The 24821-nt window shown below is 31.2% G+C and overlaps 1 protein-coding gene across 1 annotated transcript; it reads right to left on the bottom strand.

Moving 5' to 3' along the window:
* Positions 1-98: 98 nt before the first annotated feature.
* LOC105172489 (DNA (cytosine-5)-methyltransferase 1B) lies at positions 99-9021 on the bottom strand. Its single transcript, XM_011093939.3, has 12 exons — positions 8726-9021; positions 5646-7125; positions 3754-5254; positions 3435-3599; positions 3066-3264; positions 2867-2978; positions 2619-2766; positions 2340-2537; positions 1971-2249; positions 1650-1811; positions 1335-1553; positions 99-583 (listed from the first exon to the last, which is right to left on the bottom strand). The coding sequence occupies exons 1-12, from the start codon at positions 8766-8768 to the stop codon at positions 443-445; spliced, it is 4647 nt and encodes a 1548-aa protein (XP_011092241.1). The 5' UTR covers positions 8769-9021; the 3' UTR covers positions 99-442.
* Between the last annotated feature and the right edge of the window lie 15800 nt (positions 9022-24821).

Genomic DNA, 24821 nt, shown 5'->3' with positions numbered 1-24821 from the left:
AGAAAGAGAAAATAGGATTTAAAAGTTAAAATAACTTGAGCAAACCAAAATGATACTTCTTAGAAAAGGAGAATCACTTATATTAAAGCATGACTGTGTGAATTAAGAATCCCATTCTATTTCCTCCAAACCACAGTTTTCCTGCCCTGAAACTTCAAGAAATAATTACAAAATTTCCCATGAAGTTTTACTCAAAGTACAGGTAGATCTCTTTGATTTTGGGGAAACGTCTATTTCCCCTGAAACTAGTACAAACAGGCATGAACGATTCCCAGCTAACTCAAATGGGAACCGTTTACAGAATGTTGAGTTGATCTATACAATTTCCCAATTTTAATGCTAACGAAAGGAATTGCATATACAAAAGAGCATTCCAAGGAATGGATAAATCTGAGCATCAGCTCAACAACGTTAATTCTTTAACTGCAGCACCCATATGATTTTAGCTACTGAGACCTTTACTCTCAATTGCTTCCTTTAGTTTTCTTCCTAGCGCATATGCTAGAGGAGGAGGAACTGCATTTCCGATCTGTCTGTGCTTGTGAAGAACAGTACCAGAAAACTTGTAGCTGTCAGGGAATCCCTGCATAAATGAGTTGATTTGTCTTAGAATGTATCACCATTTTTCTAGAGATTGTAATCCATCTTGCATCTCAATGTTCTCAACTTCTGAAAAATGTAAGCAGCTATCAGTGTCTTGGTCGGTTTTTTTTTCTAGGGGGCTTGAAGAGTCGTTAACCCGCCCTGCTCCCCTCCCCCCACCAAAAGAAAAAAAAAAACATAAACGAAAAGGAAAGAAAACAAAGAGCTTCAAATGAATATATCCATAGTGACTCATGTTTCTTCATACCCTAAGCTTGTAATTGCAATATACTAATCAAATCCCCCCTGCCCCTCACTTGTTATTTGAAAGACATCCAAATGCCAGACTAACTGATTAGTTTATCTTATGTATCATTTTTAACATACTATCTACAAGATTCTAACAAACTTCGCTTTCTCAAATTTTTAGTGTTCTATCAGAAGGACAAAAGAGTTTTTCCCAGTCTATTGTATTTCGTATTAAAAGAAGACCAAGCTACCACTATATTTCAATTTGTGAACCTTGCAGGTTAAATTTGAGCATAAAGATATTGATGTTAGCTAATATTTATTTTCTGCTAATTTGTTAAATCCTTTGAAGCATTACTCAATCGATAGATCTCCAGTAGCTAGACATAAAAAATGAAGGGCTCAGGGATGCATCCTAAACAGATACAGCCTTCTAAGCTACAATTTGACATGTAGCTTTATACAAATAAGTGTTTGTGAAACAATAGAGGAAGTACACTAACCTGAGAACGTGCACATTCACGTACAGTCACAATCCTGTCTTGCTCTGGATGAAAGCACATTCCCACTTTACCCATCGGTTGGGGATCTGTTATGGAAGTTGGAAAATTTCCCTCCCAATCCAACCTCCCAAAAAGTCCCTTCCACTGATTGTGCCTCTTCGCAGTATTTGGTAAGCACCATGGTATCAGATCAGCCACTTGGCCAGTAGATAATTTGACCTGTAAGGTAATTGAATACAGTTAGCCATAAGATACAACTGTTCAAAATGTAACAGGAGCTTCAAAAGCCAATCCATTCTCATCTGTTTTATGTACCTTCTCATCTGGAAGATCACGCCAATCAGCACCAGGACGCTTGGGAATTCTCTGACACCTGATTAGATTGAGCTCGTTCATTTCTTTTGATATGTGATCATTTAACCTGTCCATGCTACCTCTGATTTTCTTCTGGAACCACGAAATAGGCTCAACTTGATACTGCATTGATGACCATTAAAAGCAAAAAAGAAATTGTGAGGTTACACAATGAGCTGAAGTAGTTTAAAAGGGACTGTGCAGCTACCCGCATGCTCCCAATCAATGGTATGTGAGAATAATCGAGTACTTTATGTTATGGGAGGTACTCGTCATTAATACCTCTAAGCTTGTGTTAGATGCACCATTGCCCACAGGTGGAAGATCTCCAATCGTATCTCTGACTGTAAGAGAACGAAATGGAGCTCCTCTTGTAGTGCTCCTGGCAGCACTATATTGCAAACTTTTTGACAATGAGATTTTCAACTCTGGTGCCGCAAAAACATGCATTGGCTCTGGCCACTCAGGAAGCAGCTCTTCAGGAGAGGCCGCCCATATGAATGCTCTCTTCCTTGACTGAGGAACTCCATATGCACCCGCTTCAAGGATACCAAATCTCACCTATACATAAAGCAAACAAATACATAAAAATTATCATCAGAAAACACAGATAAAGAACTTCATCCTCATACTGGATGCATCAGCATGTACCTGATATCCCATTTCAAGAAGTGAAGCCAAAGTTAAGCGAAACGTCTGCCCTTGGTTGAATGATACAAAGTTCCGCACATTCTCAAGAAGGAAAAACTTGGGACGATAGTAGTCAGCAAAGGACAAAAACGCCAAAATCATCTCACATTGAACTTTACTCCAGGTGCTTTGGTTGAATCTATTCATTCCAGAAAAACCCTACAAGAGAATTTCTAACTACATTTAGCAATACAGATTAATAATTTGTTGTAATTCCAACAACCATGTTACTCAACCCACCTGGCAAGGAGGCCCTCCATTAATAAAATCAACTTGCCCAGGCAATGGAAGATTATCAAGTTCTGTCTGGTCAAGTGATGCAGCCAGCTCAGCTGCCTCAGCAGTTGAAATGCAATCATCCGCATCCCCACACTTCTGCATGACCGCCCTGCATTTATATGGTTTAGCAATCTACATCCATGCTGGTTTATTAAGTTTGTGGTTGTCCTCATTGCAGAGAATTCTAGATTTAATTATAAGAAATCTACCTCAGAATGACATTGCAGTTATTCACAAATACCAAAGACCCTGGGTGATTAAGCTTGAATGCATCTCCAGCAGCCTCTTCATACTCAATAGCCCATTTCGCGAAGGACACACCTGAAGAAATAGAGGGGTCAGAACCCCAACCACAGCTATAAACCTTAAATGTAATCTAGCATATAGATGAAAGCAAGGGAAGGCTGCCTGATTGCTCTAATCCCTCAGACAAGCCACCACAGCCAGCAAATATATCCAAAGTAGACAATCGGTTCCCCTCAGATGCTTCTTTCATTTTTGCAGACTCTGAATCAATTTCTCCTTCTTTGCATTTCCCCTTCTTCCTAGATGTAGAATCATCATTCAGCTGCCTAGTTGAGTACCTTAATTTAATATGAGATGGCAACTGCAAATAGACAGGAATTGGAACATTAATCAGAACGTAAGAAATGGAAGAGGGGGCAATTAAAGATCAATATCCAACTTGAGACATAGAAAATAACCCAGTCAGGTTTGCCCTAAAATCTGAAATTTCTAGTATGAATGTATCTTGGAAAAATAAAAAGAAAAAAATACCTGCTTAATGGATCCTTTTGAAGGATCATACAGATATTCACAGAAGAAAACATGGTCAGAGATTAAAGGGACACCTTGAGGCCCCAGATCACTCTTTTTCCTGATCTCACATCTTCCCTCAATTACATCAACTGGCACAGTATGCATTTCCTCACTATAGTAGACCTGAGAAACCATTCAGAAATGTTGAAGTGTTAAAAGAATATTTATAATGCATTACAATCAGCTAACTTACAATGCAATGATCATCATAGTTATATGATGTTTGGCATAGATTATGAACAATGCATGTGCACAATTCTCTTGGTTTTGATATTACCTCTCGAATATCTGAAGAGTAGGCCTTCTCTGATGATATATCTTCTGGCCTGAAAAATCTTCTCACTTTGACCCGAACTGAACTGGCATCTATGTGTTTACTCTGTTTATTATCACAAATTTCAAGCAGCTGGCATATAGCATATGCTTTTAATCCCACATTCCTCCCACCCTTGAAAATTTCAGCTTCCCTTTCTGATGAAAAGTAGTAAGGACTCACATACACATAGTCATGAATAGAATATTTTGTTCCATGGTACATAAAACAGGCCAATGATGCATCCAATTTAAACTTTTCCCTGTCACTGTCAGCTCCCTTTAATTTGCATGCATGACAAGCTCCTGATCCAAGCCCCATGGATCCATATGAAAGAGCAAAGAAGGCTCCTTTCTCAGGCCAATACAGACTTTTGCAGTAATATTCAGTAGGCAATCCCTTCTTCTTTCTTTCCTCTGCTCTTGCTCTATCAATTTTATCAGCTACTGCATTTTCTTTTCTGTGCTGATGACCCCAAGGCATTGATCTTATATCAACATGTACACTTTGCATGACTTCTTCCAGTTGGAAGTCCATGCATTCATTTGTTAAAAATATCTCCCTTTCATTTGCCGTGTTTCCAAGCACAGTTTGGCAGCCTCGTTGCATCATTCTCCCATGAAACATTTTACTTCCATCTATCTTTTCAAACATGTACTCTATGAGATAGATGGCTGGAAAATCATCCTCATCATCTTGCAAAAGAACAGCTCCCCTGACTGCAATTTCATCTCCATGGACTATGGCCCTTTTATATAAAACCTCACCAGTAGGTAGTTTGCCAACAGATTCCCCATCCCACTTTACTTCCTTGCTACCTGAACTTGATTTATTTTGCCTTGTTCTTGAGCTAGGTGTCTGAGTCTTATCCGGTACTACCAATTTCTCCTCCAGAGCATCATCTTCTTCATTTTCCTCTAGCTCTTCAATTTCATCAACCTCTTTTTCACAATGGATCCCTTCATTTGATTCCTCAGGCAAGTAATTTGAGTAGTACCCCCCCCAGATTCTGTTGATTAGCCTCGTCGTAGTTGCCTGCATAGCCTTCCTTCTGGATACAACAGGCCCAATAGCAGCCCGTGGATTTAAGTTTGGTTCATTCCTCTGCAAAAGCTTCTTTTTCTTGACAAGCCATTTAGTATGGTGCTTTTCTTCCATTTTCTTGGTGAGCCCAACCACAAATGCACATTTCTTTATGGTGTCATCAGGATATTCCGAGAACTGCTGCAGAATAATCTGACCATGTACAACCACATATCTTTCAACTACTTCCGCATTAGATGATATAAAAGCAGGGTGATCTTTGGTGAAATCTGAGATTCTCTTGATAACATCTGCGAAAGAAAGTCTGGCCACCCGAATCTGGTCCTTCAACAAAGTAATAATACTAATTGCAAGCCTTGCTGTTTTCAGGACTTGCTCATACCAAGGAGCATATTGCTTTGAAGGCTTCCCAAGCCTATACCTGATGAATAGGAGGAAGATAAGGAGTTTATGCCTGAAACAGCTACAAAAATCTCTAATTTTGAGCAAAACAAGGATCTTAAGTTCTGGTAAGTGGTATATTACAGCACACACTTTCTTTAAATGGTTCCATTGCTATTAATTCCAATTATCTCCTACAAGCACTAAAAGCACATCACAGGCACACTAGGGCAATATTTTACGTTGTATCAATCATTTAAGATTCACAAATGTTTTGGAAGAATTCTCAAATCTTCTAATACAAACCAATAAAAGAAACAAAAGAGCTGGATAAATGGGTCAGAATCCAGAACAAATTGAACAATAAACTTTAATGTCGTATGGGTGTTCACACACAGAGACGCAGGCACACATGCAAAGAGAGTGAATACCAGGCCATATCAGTTCGAATTGAAATGGAAATCATTGAGGACCCAAACTCGATCACCCATTCTTTAATGGCACTCAAGAAAACAGGGATCCCTTCAATTGCAGAAGCACCAGAACCACTTGAAGAGTGAGTAGAATCACCATCACAAATGTACCCAGATCCATCATCAGCAGTCATTATGCCTGACCCGAATATAGTTACATCAATTTCAGCACATGGTTTCAAGGGCAGGAGCTCTAATGGAACCAACCTAGCATCTGAATTGTATAAAGCCCAATCATGTAGCATGCTTCGTGGCAAGTCTTCAATATCCTGCACATCTAAGCCACTGTCAAAAATTATATACTCATCAGTTTCTTCATTTGACGTCTTATAATAGGCAGGTAAAGGATAGTCATTGGCTATTTCATCCTCATTGATCTTAATGTAGTATTTGCTCGCTGAGGAGGTGGAACCACGGCTCTTCTTCTGCTTCATTGATCGCCATCGCTCTTCTTCCTGCAACACCCTTGCCATTTTTAGATCTTCATCTTCTTCTGTTGGACCTGATGTAGCAGCTAAATTCTTTTTATTTTCATCCCCACATTTTGGACCAATTCTCAGATTCCCTGGCAAAGAGCCAGGCTGAGCTTGAGCAAGATCTACTAACTTGCTACTTTCATCTCTGAGGGCAATTAGGACCGGAAGCTCAACAAATAGCTGATCAGTCTTTTTCGAAGTCTCATCCAAACCTATAAGTTGGTTGTAGATGAAGTCGCCCTGAGAAACAACAAAATCCCTAATAGATAGACCACCAGAGAAGCACTTCATGCTACTCATTGCTCGCACAACCCCAGCAAGCAACTCATCAAGGGTTAGATTGCTTCCAGAAGTTTTTGACAAAATCTTATAGACCTCAATGCAGGCACTAGCTTTTGCATAAAAATGGTCATAGAACTTCTTGTAGCTACCAGAAGGTTTAATACAATCATAATCAGCTATCTCTGTGGAAACCCATATAACAGGTGATCCATCTTCATAACCAGATATAGCCCATTCTTCAACACGCCCAAAACCTTCACATCTGATACCCTTTCCTTTGTCTTTGTCAGCACTTCCCTCAAGCGGTAAGATAAGACCAGAGATAAAGATATCATCAGCTTCCAGCATTTCAAAAGGCTGTGAGACTCCATCTGAATTATGAAAGGTGAAATCTGTGAGCCGTCTACATGGGCGGCCATCCTCTTGTCCAGCAGTCAGACGAACAGCTACAGCTTCTTCCTCAATGGCTCCATCTTTCTTTGTTTCAAGCACCGAGTCTTTTTTGGATATACGAAGCGATTTCTCCCTGAAATCTGAGCAAGCAGCAGCTCGCTTTGGCATTTTCCGTGAGACAATGGGATCCTCACTAGTTTCCGAAGCAAGCCTTTTTCTTTGTTTTTGATCAGCTGCCATTTTTTTCTTAGATGCAGAAACTAGTTTACTTTTGCTCTTTTTGATCCCTAAACAAATTAAAGACAAATGCCAGATTAGCTAATATAAATGTCATTTAAATCTTATGGCACATGAATGAAGCTATTTAGTAACTACATACGCACAAAAATCCTTTTTAAACATTTCATAGAAGTGTGTAGAGCACAAAATTACATGACAAATTGATGCCGCATTACCCGATTACAAACCAAAGTAAATTATTGTTGCTAGTCAGAAGATGGTTTTTTAGTGAGCAGATGTAAATGATATTACGATAAGAGACTTAAAACCTCAGCAATCAAAAATCAATGCTCAGGGTGAGCAGCATGCACACGCTTAATTTGAATATAAAAATCAATGCATATTGAAAATTAAAATCATATATTGCCACCAGAACACTAGGAAATTCTGTTATTGATTACCATAGTTTTTATCCTGACAAAACATCAGAAGTACAATCACTATCCGTCTCATCATTGAACAAGGAATAGGAACTTTCAGGATAGCACACAGCAACAGTGTGGATCTGTTCCATTCCATAAAATGACAAGGATGAAACAAGAAGGCACGCACACAAATCTTACTGCAATTAAAGATTTTAAAGCTGAATAAACTTTCATAAATGAGCTGATCACATATATTGTATGAAACATGCCTCAGAATGCCAATGAAGTTGGCAACTAAGTATCTTTTCTGAATTTTGACATACTCTAGTGTGGATATCATTTTTGTTTCTTAAGTTGGTCAAATTTCAATTATAAACAAACTTGGAATCCAACTTGAATTATGAAAAGTTCAAAGTTTTAGTTCATTCTCCAAATGCTACAAGTGGCAGTCGTCCTACATTTACTGCACCTTTGTAAAGTTGAAACTTCAATTCTCAATATTTGGTATAGATAGGGCTGAACACGTAATCAAATTCCGGCAACTTGCTTAATCAACAAATAGATAATAGGGCCCACAGAACGAAACCAAACAAGAGACGAAAAATCTTGAAGTACCAGTCGCACCATATAACAGTTGCCTGTTTCACCTCCCGTTCTAGCCAATGCAGGACCAAGCAGATACATTAACTACTTGTGAAATCTATCATTGATTCTACAGAAATACTTTCCCCTTTATGTAAGGATCATGTTTGTGATTTAAGACCTTCCAATCTCAGAATAACGGATGGAAGTTACAAGAAATTGTTAAAATTATAATTCAATCCAAAAATGTCTAAAATAAATAACCATTAACAATTGCTTCAAACTTAGCATATAAAAAATATATATAATTCAAAAAAAAAAAACACAATTGAGGTTCAGTGTCTTTGGAAGCCCAGATCACCTACTTATATCCCATTCCCACGTTTCAATGACACAACCACTTTCAATCAATCCTCGAAACATTGATTTAACCAACATCAACTAGGTAAATCCCCCGAAAACCTTTGAGCCCGGGAAGAGGCTTTCATGTCAACACACACACACACACAGGAAAACCATACATCCAAACAAGATCCAACCATCAATTCACAAATTAAAACCCCAGCATTTGTAGTTCAAACAATGCACCACCGTTTTTCATCTGCATGAACAACATATACAAGTTATCCCAAATCGAATAAGACAAAAAAGAAGAATTTACCGGCACCGGAGCCCACTGATTCTACATCAGCAGCAGCCACCATTTTCTCTCTTCTAAGGAACCCTAGCCCACCACCCAGAGTAATAGAGAGAGTAGTAATTGGCAGTAATGCCTTAGTTGAGCATTTTTGGCAGTATTTGCAAATCTTTGGGGGAAAATTATGGCGCTACTTTTCAATTTTTTGGCTACCGCCAAGCCCAACTGAGGCCGCCTTCTTCACCCTAAATTAAATTTAAATTAAAAATTAAATCCAAAAGACATGAACATCTTCTTATCATACTAAAAATGCAAGTGAAAATTGGTTAATTAGAATGAATGATATGGAAATAAAAGTATATAAACAACTGATGAAATCACATGTTTTTTATTAGTTATGAAAAAAGAAAAAAAATGGAGGAGGAAAAAGTATCATCTACTGCAAATTTGGGTCGAACAGAGTATTTATGTCGTTCGAATTATTATAGAACTTGAAAATTCATATTTGAATATTATTTTATTAGCTTAATTGAGTTCGAACGAGCTTTGAGTAAATATATATGGCGAATGGGGTGTATAGTGATTTTGATGTATTTTTCAACCCTAATAATTTGTTTGAAGTATTGGCGATGACGGCGGGGTCGAGTATAATTTTGTTCAAAGTATTAAAGCTTGTCAACTGGTTGTGCGTCGTACTCTAGTAGCATCCTTAATGCATGTTTTCAATAAATCGAATACAATTATATTGTAAATCTCAATAATTAATAATTATGGTTAATTATGCTTAGGCTTCCTCTAAAAAATGTAAAACTACACCTTTTTGTAAAAAAATTATAAATCACACTTACACTTCTTTTAGAATTCTCCATTTGCAGTTATACAATACTGTTAGAGTTTGGATGAAATATGCTGACATTATCAATAAATTTAAATAAACATTTAATTTTACCTCTAATTCAATATTTTGTATGATTTATAAAAAAATATTTCAATTGTATTTTTATACTTATAATGAGATAAATGTAACATATAAGGCCCTGTTTACAATAAATCTAGTTAATAGGGTGTCTATAGTTAAGCGGCCCACAGTTAGGACTCTTGGCCTACCACTTACGTGTATTAGTCTCCCCGTAGGGGTGGGCGTTGACCTCCAACTCTGACATGTAATTAGGGGTGGGCGTTTAGATTGGGTTGTTTGGGTTGCAATTTGATTCAAATGGAAGAGGCTAGATCGGATAGAGATAAATACATGATCAGATTAATCGGGTACCCAACATCTAATTAATAAATAACATTATTTGTCGTTACTTATAAAATAATAAATGAAAAAAGAGAATAATATATGAGTTGGTTGATCTACTTATCAAGTTATTGATATTGCAACTTGGATTATTTTGTTTATTAATTGTGATGTTATACTATTTCTAACTTAATAAATTGATATCATGATGAACTTCACACCGTACAGTATTTCTTGTTTCTCCATGCATTTTGCCTTTTAGGCATATTGACATCTTCATATATGGAAATACATCATTGCGATAAAAAACGATCAAGACGATAATAGAATAACTTTTTAAATTTTATTATTGTAATTACACATTTTAACTTTATATACAGGGTTAATTACACTTAGACAAAAAATTAAAATTATACTTTTTCCCACCAAAAATTTTAAAATTACACTTACACCCCTCTGAAATTTCACTGTGTACACTCGACTATGTTTGTCAAGGTTTTGGATGAAAAATATACGCTAACTTTTTAAAAAAAAAAAAATAGAGTGCAGAGCGCGCGCACAGACTCCGCACTTCATTCATTCTAGATCAATTCAGGTGTATTTTATGCACTGTTTTGAGGGAACATCACAGATTCAGAAGCGCACTTGACAGGACTTGAAACACAGTTTGCTATCTACCACTTGAGAATGTTGGGAAGAGAGTATAGAGTGCATGTACAGACTTCCGACAAAGGTGGAACAACATTTGGGAAGAGAGTGTAGAGAAAGGCACAGACTTCCAGCAAGGGTTGAGCAACAGTCGAGAAGAGAGTATAGAGCAAGGCACAGATTTCCGACTTCAGTGGGCTGCATGAGAAGAGAGTGCAGAGAAAGGCACAGACATCCAACATGAGCGACGTTAGGGAAGAGAGTGTAGACGAGTACACAGACTTCCAACTTGAGGTGATCATACAAAATATAGTGCCTTTTTACCCTCATTTAATATTTTTACGTAATTATTTTGTATTTATAGGAAAAAAAATTATAACGATGTCAACCTCACTCCACGTATATAGATTATATTTATCCCTTTACAAGTATAAAAATATACATGAAAATATAGATGAGGCACAAAATTAAAAATTTATATAATTATTTTTTTTAGTTTTAGCATTTTTCATGAAACCTTAACGGAAGAATGTTAGCTGTAGAGAATAATTTTTGGAGGGGATGTCAGTATAATTTCATAATTTATTTAGAAAAAAGTATAATTTCGCATTTTTAAAAAGGATCTAAGTGTAATTAACCCATATATATATATTATATTTACTCCTTTACAGGCATAATTACTAAGGTATTTTGTCAATACTTTATTTAGAATACTGAATGAAGGGTAAATTTTAAAATTTATATATTTTCTGCTAATGTACGCCTTTTTTCATCTAAATCATAATAGAAGTCGTATAGTTGTAAATACATAACTCTTAAAGTACCTGTAAGTGAAATTATAAAAAAAAGAAAAAGAAAAACTATAAATTCATAATAAACAAAGTTTAAGTGCAAATAATTCGAACAATATACAAAATACCCAAAAAAAATTATATTTTCTTGCTCTAGCGTTTGAGTTTAAAACAATTAATTATTTAAAATTTTGAAAATAAAATGGTGATCTCTTTAATATATATTTCTTTTGTAATTTTAGAAACACTAGCAGAAAATTTACTATTGGCGGTGGATTAAAGCTATGATCTAGAATTATTATTATTAATCATGGTTAAATAAAATTAATTCAAAAACTTAAATTATTCATAATGAAAATTATTATTAAGGCTATGATCCATATAGCAAATCTTTTTGCAATAACTTTTAGTCATATCAACTATTTTAGCCACACTCACGGAAACGCCAACAATCATTGCTTGGTCGTGATAAATGACTATTTACTATAAGCCACGACTATTTATCTTTAACCACGACAATTAGTCACGATTGATTGAATGTTATATATGTTCTAGTAAGATATTATATCATACTAAATGTTGAGAATCCGACCTCCCAACTTCATCATCTTGAGGTCATAGTCCAGGCCATTCATCGTGAGGTTGAATATCAGGTCGCACATCTTAAGAACGTAGTGCCGATTGCTCATCGCGACAATATTAATTATGTCACTATGTAATGTCCCCGACGTATTTAATCTAAATTAATTAATATATTATTTTCATAACATTGATTGATTAGGGATAATGTCACGATGGCCCACGAATTTAAACAATTTTACGTGCCACTAAAACTATAATATTAGTAAACTTATGATAAATTGAAATGAAATTTTTTTAAATTATGCCAAAAAATTTATGAATTTTTCAAATAATGAAAGAATCATTTATGATCTGCATTATTAGTTTTTCGTTATAGTTTAACACCGTATTATATTTCTCGCTATTATTTTTTTTCTTGACATTAATTACCTATTTTATGTTTAGCTTGTGATATATATTTTTTTATTTAATTAGTATAATACACGTGTGTCACCAAAGTCAACAACATATTTCTTAATTTTATTCGCGATTTGTTTGATGACTTCACCCATCATGCGCGACAAAATATCCGTTGGGACAAGTCGAAAGCGTCGTTCTCTAGAAACGTGTGGATTATTTACATTTTGGGTTAAATATAATTTATCCCCCTGTGATATGTGAATTGAGCAAATACTCTCATATGAAAAAAAAAAAAAAAAATTAGCAAATTATCCTCCCGTGTTTCAAAAAATAAAGTAAATTATCCCCTATCAATGATTTAGATGGGGTAATTTGCTTTATTTTTCAAAATACAGGAAATAATTTATTTTACGTCAATGTCATTAAGTATAATTACATTTCCATCTCCTAAGATTTTTTGTAGTTACACGTATACTTTTATAATTTGAAAAATTACATTTAACACCATTGATACTTGCTTTTATACAACAAATAAGTTCCCCCAATGATAAAAAATCACCAAATTTGCTGACTTACTGCAGGTCAAATAATTTTTTTCCTAACTAAACTACCCTTATAACGATAAAGATATACCTCCTCCCAGAAATTAACGAGCGAAGACGTATGAGTGTAATTCGGTTATAAAAATATTTATTTGACCTATAATAAATCAGTAATAAGTCACTCAAAGTAAAATATAAATTTTCTGTTCCAATTCTTTTTGTTCATATCAGCAAATTTAGTGAATTTTAACTAGCGAATGACTTATTTGTTAGACGAAAGCAAATTTTAAAATTGCTAAATATAATTTTTCAAACTAAAAGAAGTTTACGTGTAATTATTCCAAACCTAAAAAAAAATATTGTAATTATCCCATGCCGTTATTAGATTTTATCCGAGGGTTGATAGATTACTAACGAATTGTCATTTTTTATGGTGCAGGCCTTATGAACGTGTCCTTATTATTTGGGCTTTAATTATAAGTTCCTTCCATATGTAGAGTAGTACCTATAATTAAGGGATAATTAAAGTACTTTACTTTGAAATTTGGTGTTACGTAGACCTCATGTGATTTGAGATATTACATATAGCAACTTTGATGATTGCTTTCAACTAATAAATAAGTCACTCCATTAATCAAAATTCACCAAAATTACTAATATTAATAAAAAAATTAGAAAAAGATCTATATTTACCCCTATTGACTTATTAGTGATTTATTGCAGATTAAATAATTTTTCTATAATTAAATTATCCCCATACGTCTTTATGCTTTAATGCAGCGATGATGTGTATTTCACTGTTATAAGATAATCTAGTCCAACAAAAATTATTTGACCTACAATAAGTCAGTAATAAGTCAATTGAGGGTAAACATCAATTTTTATTTAATTTTTTTTATTAATATCAACAAATTTAACTAACGAATGGACTTATTTGTTAATATCAGCAAACTTTAATAATGTATATTTTACATATCTATATATGCAATATAAAGAATCGATTGTATATTTATTTACATATAGAGAACTATATAAAAGATAAGTAATATATATATATACATATACAACATTAATATGTATAGAATATTAAAAAAATAAAGTACATGTTTATTCATATATAGAAAATTAACAAAATACATTCAAGATTTGGCGAAATAATTACATGTACATTTCTTGACCTATAATTTATTTATATGAACCACCCTTATCTTTTGCATATTTATAAGAATACCCCTAATAGGTAAAGCATAGGAGCAATTTATGTATCATGTTCACGTTTTCTGGGGGGTGTATGGAATTATTCGAAAAGCATGAGTATTTTGTATAAATAATATTGATACTTCTGATGAATATTTGTGTAATTATTCAAAGTACGAATGATTTACAAACATATCATAGATCAAAACTTATAAATATGTCGTCTCTAAGTATTTTAAATTATTTTTGGGCCGAGGCTCCAAAGAGATAGGACCAGGTTTAGAAACCCAACTTAAAATTGGGCTAAATATCAAGATTCTTGTAATATTTTAGCCCATGACTTACCAAAAATGGGCCAACATGAAGAGTTGGGGTATGATAATTTCACAATCATATAGCAATTTTAATGTAATTTGTGGTAAGTCATCCCCCTTACTATTATAAGCTTTTTGGGTACAAAAATTAATGAAATTTAGTGTTTAATTGGTCCTATGATTTTTCATATATTTTTAGAAGAATAATTCGACCTACGTATCGTTGTGTGTAACGTAAATTTTACTAAAATTGATGAATCGACAGATTTTGTCAGTAATTTTGAGTTCCAATAAAATAAAAGTGAGAGTCGATAAAATAAATTTAAAAAAAAAATATTCGTTACGTCTACACAAAGGAACTCTGGTCAACATTTGACCACATAACCATTCCCACACAGTGGTTTACCCTACGATAGAGGTCGGTTATATGAGGTTTTTAAAAATCTAAGTTTGAACATATCGTTTCGACTTTAGTTTTACAATCACGTATATTTTTATACTATATATATACTAATATAATGAAGGTTATATTATTTCGCATTTTCACAATTAATACATAAAAATAATTTCAATTTATACATATCTAAAAGGAAAAAGGAAAATTGGCCCAGAGCAGAAAAATAATAAAAATAAGAGATAATTACTATGTCCTTACTTAAAGTTTTGTTTAATTATACATAGACCTCTTGTGATTTAAAAAATTATATTTATAAATATTAGTAAATTACACGTAGACTCCCTTAATTTTTTATTTAATTTTTTTTTGCAAATAGGAATAAATTCCGTAAATTTTGACCAATAAAGTGATCCAGTTATTAGATAAAAAATCGATTATATTCAAGGATATTAAGTGTAATTTCTCAAGTACGGGAGTTTACATGTATTAATTTTTTTTTGTGTGTGAATATTAATTAATAAAAATAAATGGTGAGTAAATAGAACACGCAATATTGTGTATAAAAACTAAAACACGTATGAGATGTAATTTTGGACACACATGATTTATTTATAATAAGGTTGAAGAATAATAAATTAATAAAAGAATTGGAGGGTTCTGACAGTCAACACATAATAAAAGGTGTAGTCAGTGAGTGAGTCAGAGAGTCAACACCATTAAATAAGGTTGTACTGTATGGGACAACCTGACAATGCATTAACTCTTTAACGGTGCTCTTGGTTCCCCCCCCCCACCCTACCCCCCCCTTTCTACCTATATATACATACTTTATTATATATATATATCACCTAAATTTATATATTTTAAAATTTAATTTTTTGGGGGGACTCGTAAAAAGAACGCGAATTTTATATAAATAGAGAATAGTAATGATAAAATATTAAGTGATAATATTAAAATTCACTTTGAGTAAAGTTGTTATTATAAATAATTAATGTCATATGTATAGTGACAATGTAATGACGGCTATTTGTGTCGATAATTTTATGCATAATTTTTGTTGATAATAATTATATTATAATAAAATTAAAATTAAAATTATTATCATTTAATATGTATTTTTAGTAATAACCGTAATTAATTTTTGTGAATATGTTATTTTTTGTTGTGTCGGAAATTATGTTTGTTTTTTTTATTATTATTTGTATATAATATCTGGACATGTAAAATCATGTAACTGTTTTTTTCAAAATGGAATAATGCAGAGAATTTTTGACTCATAATTATGAGGGAAGAAAGAGTATTGAAATAAATGAAAGATGTACATTTATATATATGTATGATAGAGAATGCAATAAATTAAAACGGTGGCTTTGGTAGTGTTGTTAAATAAGGTTGGTCAAGGTCACATCCCTTTTCCTCTTCCCAAATAGATATTATTATTGATTCAGAGCGGAGATCGAGGTTGTCCAAAGGGTAGTTTGGATCGGTGATGTTTGAGAATTTGAAATAGAAAAACTGATCGTTAAGTTTATTAGGTGGTCCCTAACAAAGACCCTTGGATCTCCAGGTCAGTGGGAGTGAGATCGAGGGAAAAGTAAAAATGCTTTTGTAAATGTAATAATGACGTACCGCGATAAAAAATAACTCTGAGGTGTTTATGGAGCCAAACGTGTGTACTTGTATGGGAATTCACGTCTCGTGATTTTGATCTTCTGAGTACATGATATTCAACGATCATAGTTGTTGGTCGGTGGGTGGGATCAAACGAAGTGCGATCTGGCGCGAGTAAAAAAAAAATGCAAATCCTTGCGTGTAAAGGTACTTTGCCTTTATGTGGAGGGTATTTTGGCATTTTTGTTGCTGTTGCTGACGTATCCCCGTAAATTATTATTACCCTTTAAGGAGGATTGTGTCTGCACCATGTGTCTCGGCCTGCAAGATCCCTAATCCCTATAGCTGACCTACTGTCTAATTTACAAAGACATATCTGTTAATAGTTTATATTGAATGTTGAATGAGGTGTAAAATTAAAAGTTTATGTTAATCTTTTTGTTGGCATTAGTAATTTTTCTTTCAATTTAAATGGAATGGTACAGTTGCAAATAGAGAATTCTCGGAGACTGTGCATTTACAATTTCAAAAGTTTTTGGGGGAGAAAATGTAATTTCTAATTTTAAGGGTCTAATTGTGATTAATCCTTTTATTAATTAGTTTTGAAGATGGTGAAAGAGATGGATTACAAGTAGAAGAAAATGACAAAGGAAAGATTTGATAGTTCATGACATTATTCATTGAATTCAAAGAATGGAAGCTTTGAGATAATCCAAGTAATTAATATCTTAATTATCCCACTAATTAACAACTAATTAGTCCACACATGTAGCTTGTGATGCTCTCTTATTCTCATCATTTTTTTCAAAAAATTTATTATTTTATTTCATCTAGTAAATAATTAATTAGCGTAGTTATATTACACGCCTTAAATTCGACCAAATCAAATATTTGTATCATACGTCCTTTTTTTGAGTGAATGAGTTACAATTAAATCATGAATTTTAATTAATAATAATTAATATACTAATTATTAATATTAAATATTTATAAATAATTATCAATAATTACTGTTAAAATAAACTAACGCCCATAGTTCTCGTCGGCAATAATTACGTGATACTTTGATCATATATATATATATTTTTGGGAAAAGTATTATTTTACTCCGCTAAGTATGTCTAATTTAAATTTTAGTCTGATAACTATGTCCATTTTTGTTTAGATCCAGTAACTTACGAAATTGCTTACTTTTAGTCATCTGGCAGATTTTCGGATAATTTTACCCCTATGCAACTTTTGAAAGGCAGTTTTAGTCCATATGCACTCATAGGGGTAAAATTATCCGAAAATCTGCCAGATAACTAAAAGTAAGCAATTTCGTAAGTTACTGGACCTAAAAAAAAATGAACATAGTTATCGGACTAAAATTAAAATTAGGCATACTTAGCGGACTAAAATAATACTTTTTCCTATATTTTATATTGAAATTAATTAAATTTGATTTATTGTAAAAACCCTTTGCTCTATTGAAAACATTTAAGACTATTTAATATATATATATATATATATATAATTTTCTTTGACCATTTTTGTGAGTTGTTAAATTACTAATTAATTAGATGATTTAAAAATACAATTGCTTGTCAATTGCATCAATTCTTGGCGGTGCACATGCAAAGTGGAAAAAGACAAAAATTAATAATAATTAGGCACGGGTTTGATACAGATCGAAATCTCTTTGATTTAGTAATGATCATCACAGTTAAATTAATTAACAATAAAAAAAAAAAAGAAAGAAAATGATTCAGAAATTTAAGCTATGAAATAATCAAATCGGGGGTGGATATATGATTTTTTTTTAATTATATTGATTATAATTATGATTTTAAATTAAATTGATTCGATTACATTATAAATTTAAATAAGGGAATTTACGCCATTCTTTCATGAGGTTTGGTCTAACTATATATAGATCCCTTGTGATTTAAAAAATTACACTTACTATTCCCGATGTATAATTCCGCCCAACAGATAGATTCATTTGTTAGTAAAATCCACAGAATTTGCTGGCATTAACAATAAAAAATAAAAAATAAAAAATAAAAAAATTGAATGAAATTTTAATTGACTTATAAATTATTGTAGGTCAAATAATTTTTTTCTGATGAAACTGTACTTATAAGGGTGTGTACCTCTTCACATACATTAGCATGTGAATATTCATAAGGGTAGTTTGGTCATAAAATATTAATTTGACTTGCAATAAGTCGAATGGGGAATAAATATCACTAGGAAAAATATTACTATCGGCTATAATATTAGTGGCTATGGCTAAAAAATATGGTAAATGACTACTATTAATTACGATTAAATAAAATGAACGGAAAAAACTACCTTTTCCACAATAAAAAAATTATTTGCCACGATTAAGAGCCATGGTAAAACCACGGCAAAAAATCGTTGCGTGATCGTGGTCACTGATTATTTGCTACGGCTATTTAATATTAACCTTGACAATTAATCATAATTAAATATTATAATTCTTCTAGTGTGTAATTTTTATTCAACTTTTTTTTTATTGATAGTAGCAAATTTTTTGAATTCTGACTAACGGATAAATCTGTTGTCGGATAAAAACAAACGTCAGTGGTATTAGATATAATTTTCAAAACCACATGAAATCTATATGTAATTACACAAAATTTTATATTAGAATGATGGATTAATTATCCCTTAAAATAATTAACTATCAATATCACTCGTTTCTAACTAATGAAATAACTGTTATTACAGTATATCAACACCCACAATTAATGGAGTTCGAACTCACGACCTCATGATTCTGGAGTTTCAATTTTGTCAATAATATATTTATACTGTAAGGAACGAAATATCGACAACTATATTAAAGTAGAACAACAATAATATATTTATGGAATTTGAAGATAAAATTATTTTACAAAATGTAAAAATAAAAATAAAAAACTGCAAAAATAGACATTATGTTTGGTTTCATGTTTTGGTAGTTTTTAAGACAACATAAAACACACCTAATATTTCTTTTTGTATCTTTTACATCTTATCTGTACGTTTTTTTATTTTTCAACTTTCTATATATATACACTTATATATAATATAATTTTTATTTTTCAAAAATACAATATTAAATATATAATATTTAAATATATATTTATATATAAAAGAGATGTGATAACGAACAGTGTTTTTTGTTTCTCAAATCTCAACATCAGACCTACACCATTTATTTTCAAATATTTTAAATTACCTCAAAACATAATATTAAACATATCATCTATCGCCAACATACACTTATTTATCTCTATTTTTCTCTCTCTATCTACAAAACACCAAAAGAATACGTTCAAAGCACGAATCTAAATACTATGACAGTGTTTTGAAAATGTTTTAGAAAATAGGCACAGTATGACAACTTAATTTCTCTTTGGAAATTTCTATTTTTTTTTCTTTTTGAATTTTCAAGCTTATAAAAAACAAAAAGGAGATTTTAATCTAACATGAACGTTTTACATTAAATTAAAAATATTTAATTTTTATGATTATGAACTTTATATTAAAATTAATTTATTTTATTTTTTTAATAAATTATACAGAACCCTCATGAAATTTGATATAAGTATAAGTATTAGTTCGTTGTCAGAGAAATTATATTCACCATCTTGATAATAACACCCGTCCAACAGTTGACCTATTTTGTTAGTTCCATCAGGATTTTATTTAAATTTTGTGTTGAATTGCTCAAAATTTCCTTTTGGGACCTAAATGATAATTATATATATATTTTTAAAAATATATATATATATATTTTTACAATAGTGGCCCTCCAATATCATAGTTTTACAGTTTTTTATAATGATCACCGTCCAAGGGTTACATAATTGTGTCACACATCATGGGTATAAATTATCAATAATTTTTCTAATAATAAGAAAATATTCGTAATTGCATTAAAATTCAAGAGAATTTGGTGTAATTTATCTAAGAATAAATCAAATTAAATTACTTTTCGTATGGAACTGACGGTCATTATTGAAATTTATAATTATCACAAATTTCTTGATTTTATTTATTTGTACTCAATGTAATATTCTAGATCATATTTAATTAATATATATTTCTTGATTATAAAAAATTAATATTATTTATTTATTAAAAATAATTAATATATTATTAAATAATAATTATCAAATTATAATTTCATATTTTAAAATAATAATCAATTAATATTAAATATTAACTATATATTAATTACTACTTAAAAACTTAAAAAAAAAAAAAGAATTGTTAGTTTACCTAGGCTAAGATTGAGTCCAAATTTCAAAAGAAAAATAATATTTAATAAGAAAATAATTAAACCATAATAATTTTATATTTACGTGAAAAAATATAATAATATAAAACTCACTGAATTTATGTATATATATATCATATTTATCCTTTTATAAATATAAAAATATACATAAAAATATTAAATAATATATAAAATTAAAAATTTCGTATAATTACAAATGGAGAGTAAATATAATGTTAATTTATTTTTGAAAGAAATATAAGTAATTAAAAAAGAATAAGAATTAATAATATGATATTATGAAAAAACAAAAACCGACAAAATAGAGAGTCTTAAGTGCAAAGGCAGACATGTCAGTGGGGCGGCGCCTCATTTAATAGAAAAAGTGGTGATTTGTCTGTGTGTGTGTGTGTGTTTGTGTTGCCAATTGCCATTCTGAGGCTCTAAATTGTTTGTTGGCCTCACATTTAATTAAGGTTCCATTGTCCTAAACAGGACCACATCTCTCTCTCTCTCTCTCTCTCTCTCTCTCTTTTCATTTTCCTGCACAATTCCTATGTTTGATTTACCACTTAATCTTTGTCTTTTGTTTAATGGGTAAGACTTTGAGGTTCTGAAAAAATCTTAATTCTTGTAAAGTTAAGTTTTTATGTTGTTTGGCTGATATTATCATTGCTGAGCTGAATTGTAATGGTCAAAATGTTAGAATCGAGTGAAGGGTTCAGGGTAATGAGTATATTCTTATAAAATTTACTGAAAAACGACCCGTTTCATAATTATCTATACTGAAAGCAATCATGATATGGTGTTGTTGGGTCTAGTGGACAATCGAGAGGTTCCTCGTAGACTTGTCCGTCCAAGTTCTTGTAGTTTGTGAATTGACTGTTTTGCATCTTATGGTGTTGTAATAAAAGAGTCGTCGTGTCATATTACTCACAATTAAATTTAGAGATATTAGGGTTCAATTTGTCCCAATCATACTATAATTGATTTAAAATTATTAAATAAAAAAATTATGTAATTTGAATTTGTAATTTATAATTGATTATTGTTGTTGAATACAAAATTAATCTTATTTTTTACAATTAATGAAATAATTAAAAAATATTTAATGAGTTGTTAGATGGAAAATAATTAAAATTAAATTAAAAGTTATAAATTGTAACATTTATCAATACGTGGCTTAATAAATCTAATTCAAAAAATGATCGTTCAAAATACAAATTTAACATGCTCAATTGCTGAGCTGAAGGAGAAACCACGACAACCGTCCATCTCGACTCGGATCGATCAGAAGGAGAAGAATGGTGGATATGGAGTCTTTATTGAGGATTTACGATGCCATCCATGTGAATTTGTACCCACATTAATTATAAATTCGTTAATCATAAAAATATTATTATATATATTAATTCAATGATTCACGATTCTTACAAATACAAATTTACATGAACGGTATGGGCGAGGCTCCAGCAGAAAAGTGATTGGTCGGACGGCTGACCGCCTTTGCGCAGGTCGGTGATTGGCTCACCTACGCTGTCCACACCTTATATCTGTCGATTTTCTTTATTAATGACATCCTATACTAAAGTACTTCTCGAAAATAGAAGAAATTGTCTCATTCTATACTTGCCTTGATGTCCGAGTACTAAGGATAAATGTATATTATTATTTTTAAATTAATTATAATAAACTATTTTAAAATTTATTATAATTATAAATATTTTTTATTATTTAAAAAATTATAAATATATTTTAAAATCAATTGAATTATAATATATGTTATCTTAAAATGGATTGTCACGAGGGAATAATTATAAATGATCGTTAGTTTTAAGAGGGCTATTTGTATTTTTTTGAAGTAATAAGGGATATTTATAATTATGACAAACTTCATGAGAACTCGTTATAAATTATTATCTTCAACTAAGCTGATAAGCAGCACTGTGTTACTTTTGGTAATGACAAAGTACTGTGATTAAAAGTGAAAAAGTACGGACAGTACTTATTAACTACGAGTGCTGGCTATTGGTCGTTACTTCTGCAAGTGGAGCGAAAATATGTACCATATTTAAAAGCCATAACAAGCATTTCGGATGTAGTTATTCTTTGTTATTTTCGTATATTCATCTAATGATACATTGCTCAATTAATCAACACTGATGAAATAATATAATTACTGTTTCTTTTTATATCTATATATATACACACACTAGAAAAGAATAATTATTGAATATAATTTTAATAGTTATGGACTAAAACAGTAGTAAATAATATTTATTGATCATGGTTAAATAAAATCGATACAAAAACCTAAATTTTTCACCAAAAAAAAATTATTTGCTATGACTAAGAGCCACGGTAAAAATATTTGCCGTGACTAAATATTTTAGTTACCTTTACAGAAACCACGGTCAACAAGCGTTGTATGACGATGATCAATAATTATTTATTACGATTATCTTATTTTTAATCATGATAATTAACCACGATTAATTGTTGTGATTTTTGTAATGATATTAGAAAAGATTTTGAGAGGTGGTTTGCAGGTGGAAGGACAAGATTTGATGACGTGGCATTAGGGTTTCAACACTCCTCCTTAAATTACGACAAACACCCACTAAATCATTTGTTTGATTGATTGTCTAACGAATCATTTTCAACATGTAATTAATTAATTATTAATTACATGACTAATATGTAAAAGTTAAATTAAGGTCAACTAACACATCATCGTACCAGCTGTCATTTTTGTTACCGCGTCTTCAATCATTAGAAATAAACTATTAGAATCTTTTGAAAAATTATAAATATCATTTCAAAGTAATTTACGTGCCTTTCTTGATATATGAAATGAGTAAAAAATAATTAATAAATTATCCCAAATATTTTGAAAAACGAAGCAAATTATTCCCATATCAATTGTTTAGATAGAAGGATAATTTGCTTCATTTTTCAAAACACATTGGGATAGTTTGTTATTTTTTTCAAAATGGTTTTTTTTTTGCTCATTTATCATATCACAGGAAGGTAACTTGAATTTCTCCCAATGAAAAATAATCATGCCGGTGAGGTAAAAATTACCACTTTACCCTTGTTTTTTTTTTTTGGAAAAAAATAAAACATTTGAAAAAGATGTAAAAAAAAATGAGGATGGGCAATTTGTCTACTGTCAACCATCACCACTTTATTTTTTATTTTTATTATTAGCCTTTTTGGGACACTATTTCTATGTCCATATACTAAATAAATTTTTATATTTTCAAATATAGAATTTATTATACTTAGACCTCTTTTTTGAAATATTAAATTATATATTTTTTAAAAAAAATTAAAATTATACTTACACCCCTTTCAGAAATTCTCATTTACACCTGACCATCTTCTACTAGAATTGAACGAAAAAAGTTGACATATTTAAAAAAAAATTATATAAATTTTTTATTTTGTTACTCATTTAATATTCTCATTTATATTCTTGTACTTATAAATGGATGAATGTATATATATATATATATAAAGTGAGATAACATCATTACATTTTTCTCTTTATAAGTATAAAAGTATTATATAAAAACATTAAATAAGGCGTAAAAAGATAAATAAATTTTAATAAAAAAGAGGATCAGGTATAATCAATAAATTTTTGGAGGGAATATAATTAAGTATAATTTCAAAAATATTTTGAGGAAAAGTGTAATTTCAAACTTCTTTAGGGTCTGTTTTGTCACATAAAAGATCACATATATATATATATATTTATTTAATCATAAATAAGTATAAAATTGCTTGACTTTGTCCAAAAGATCCATAATTTTTGTGGTAAATTGTCTTTTATTTTCATTTGAATTTAAATAAATGTAAAATTGTTCATCTTTATTGTAAAATTAGAACAAATTTTACGAAAAAATTTAAAAGCAGTCGAAAAGTCCATATGCTTTGCACGTGCTGGTAGAAGACCACAGTCGATTTTAAGTTTCTTCCGAGTTGGTCATCAAGAAAGCAACCTTAAATAAGCATTCAAATTTTGGGCGGAAAGCTATGTATATAGGGATAATTACACTCCTCTTTCCTGTTATTTGGTGTAATTATATGTAGATCCCTGTGGTTTGAGAAATTATAT

The sequence above is a fragment of the Sesamum indicum genome, linkage group LG10 (genome assembly GCF_026168435.1).
Source record: "Sesamum indicum cultivar Baizhima isolate 11 linkage group LG10, ASM2616843v1, whole genome shotgun sequence".
NCBI lineage: Eukaryota > Viridiplantae > Streptophyta > Magnoliopsida > Lamiales > Pedaliaceae > Sesamum > Sesamum indicum.
Note: the sequence above shows the minus strand (reverse complement) of the source record. Positions and strands in the feature narration are given on the sequence as shown.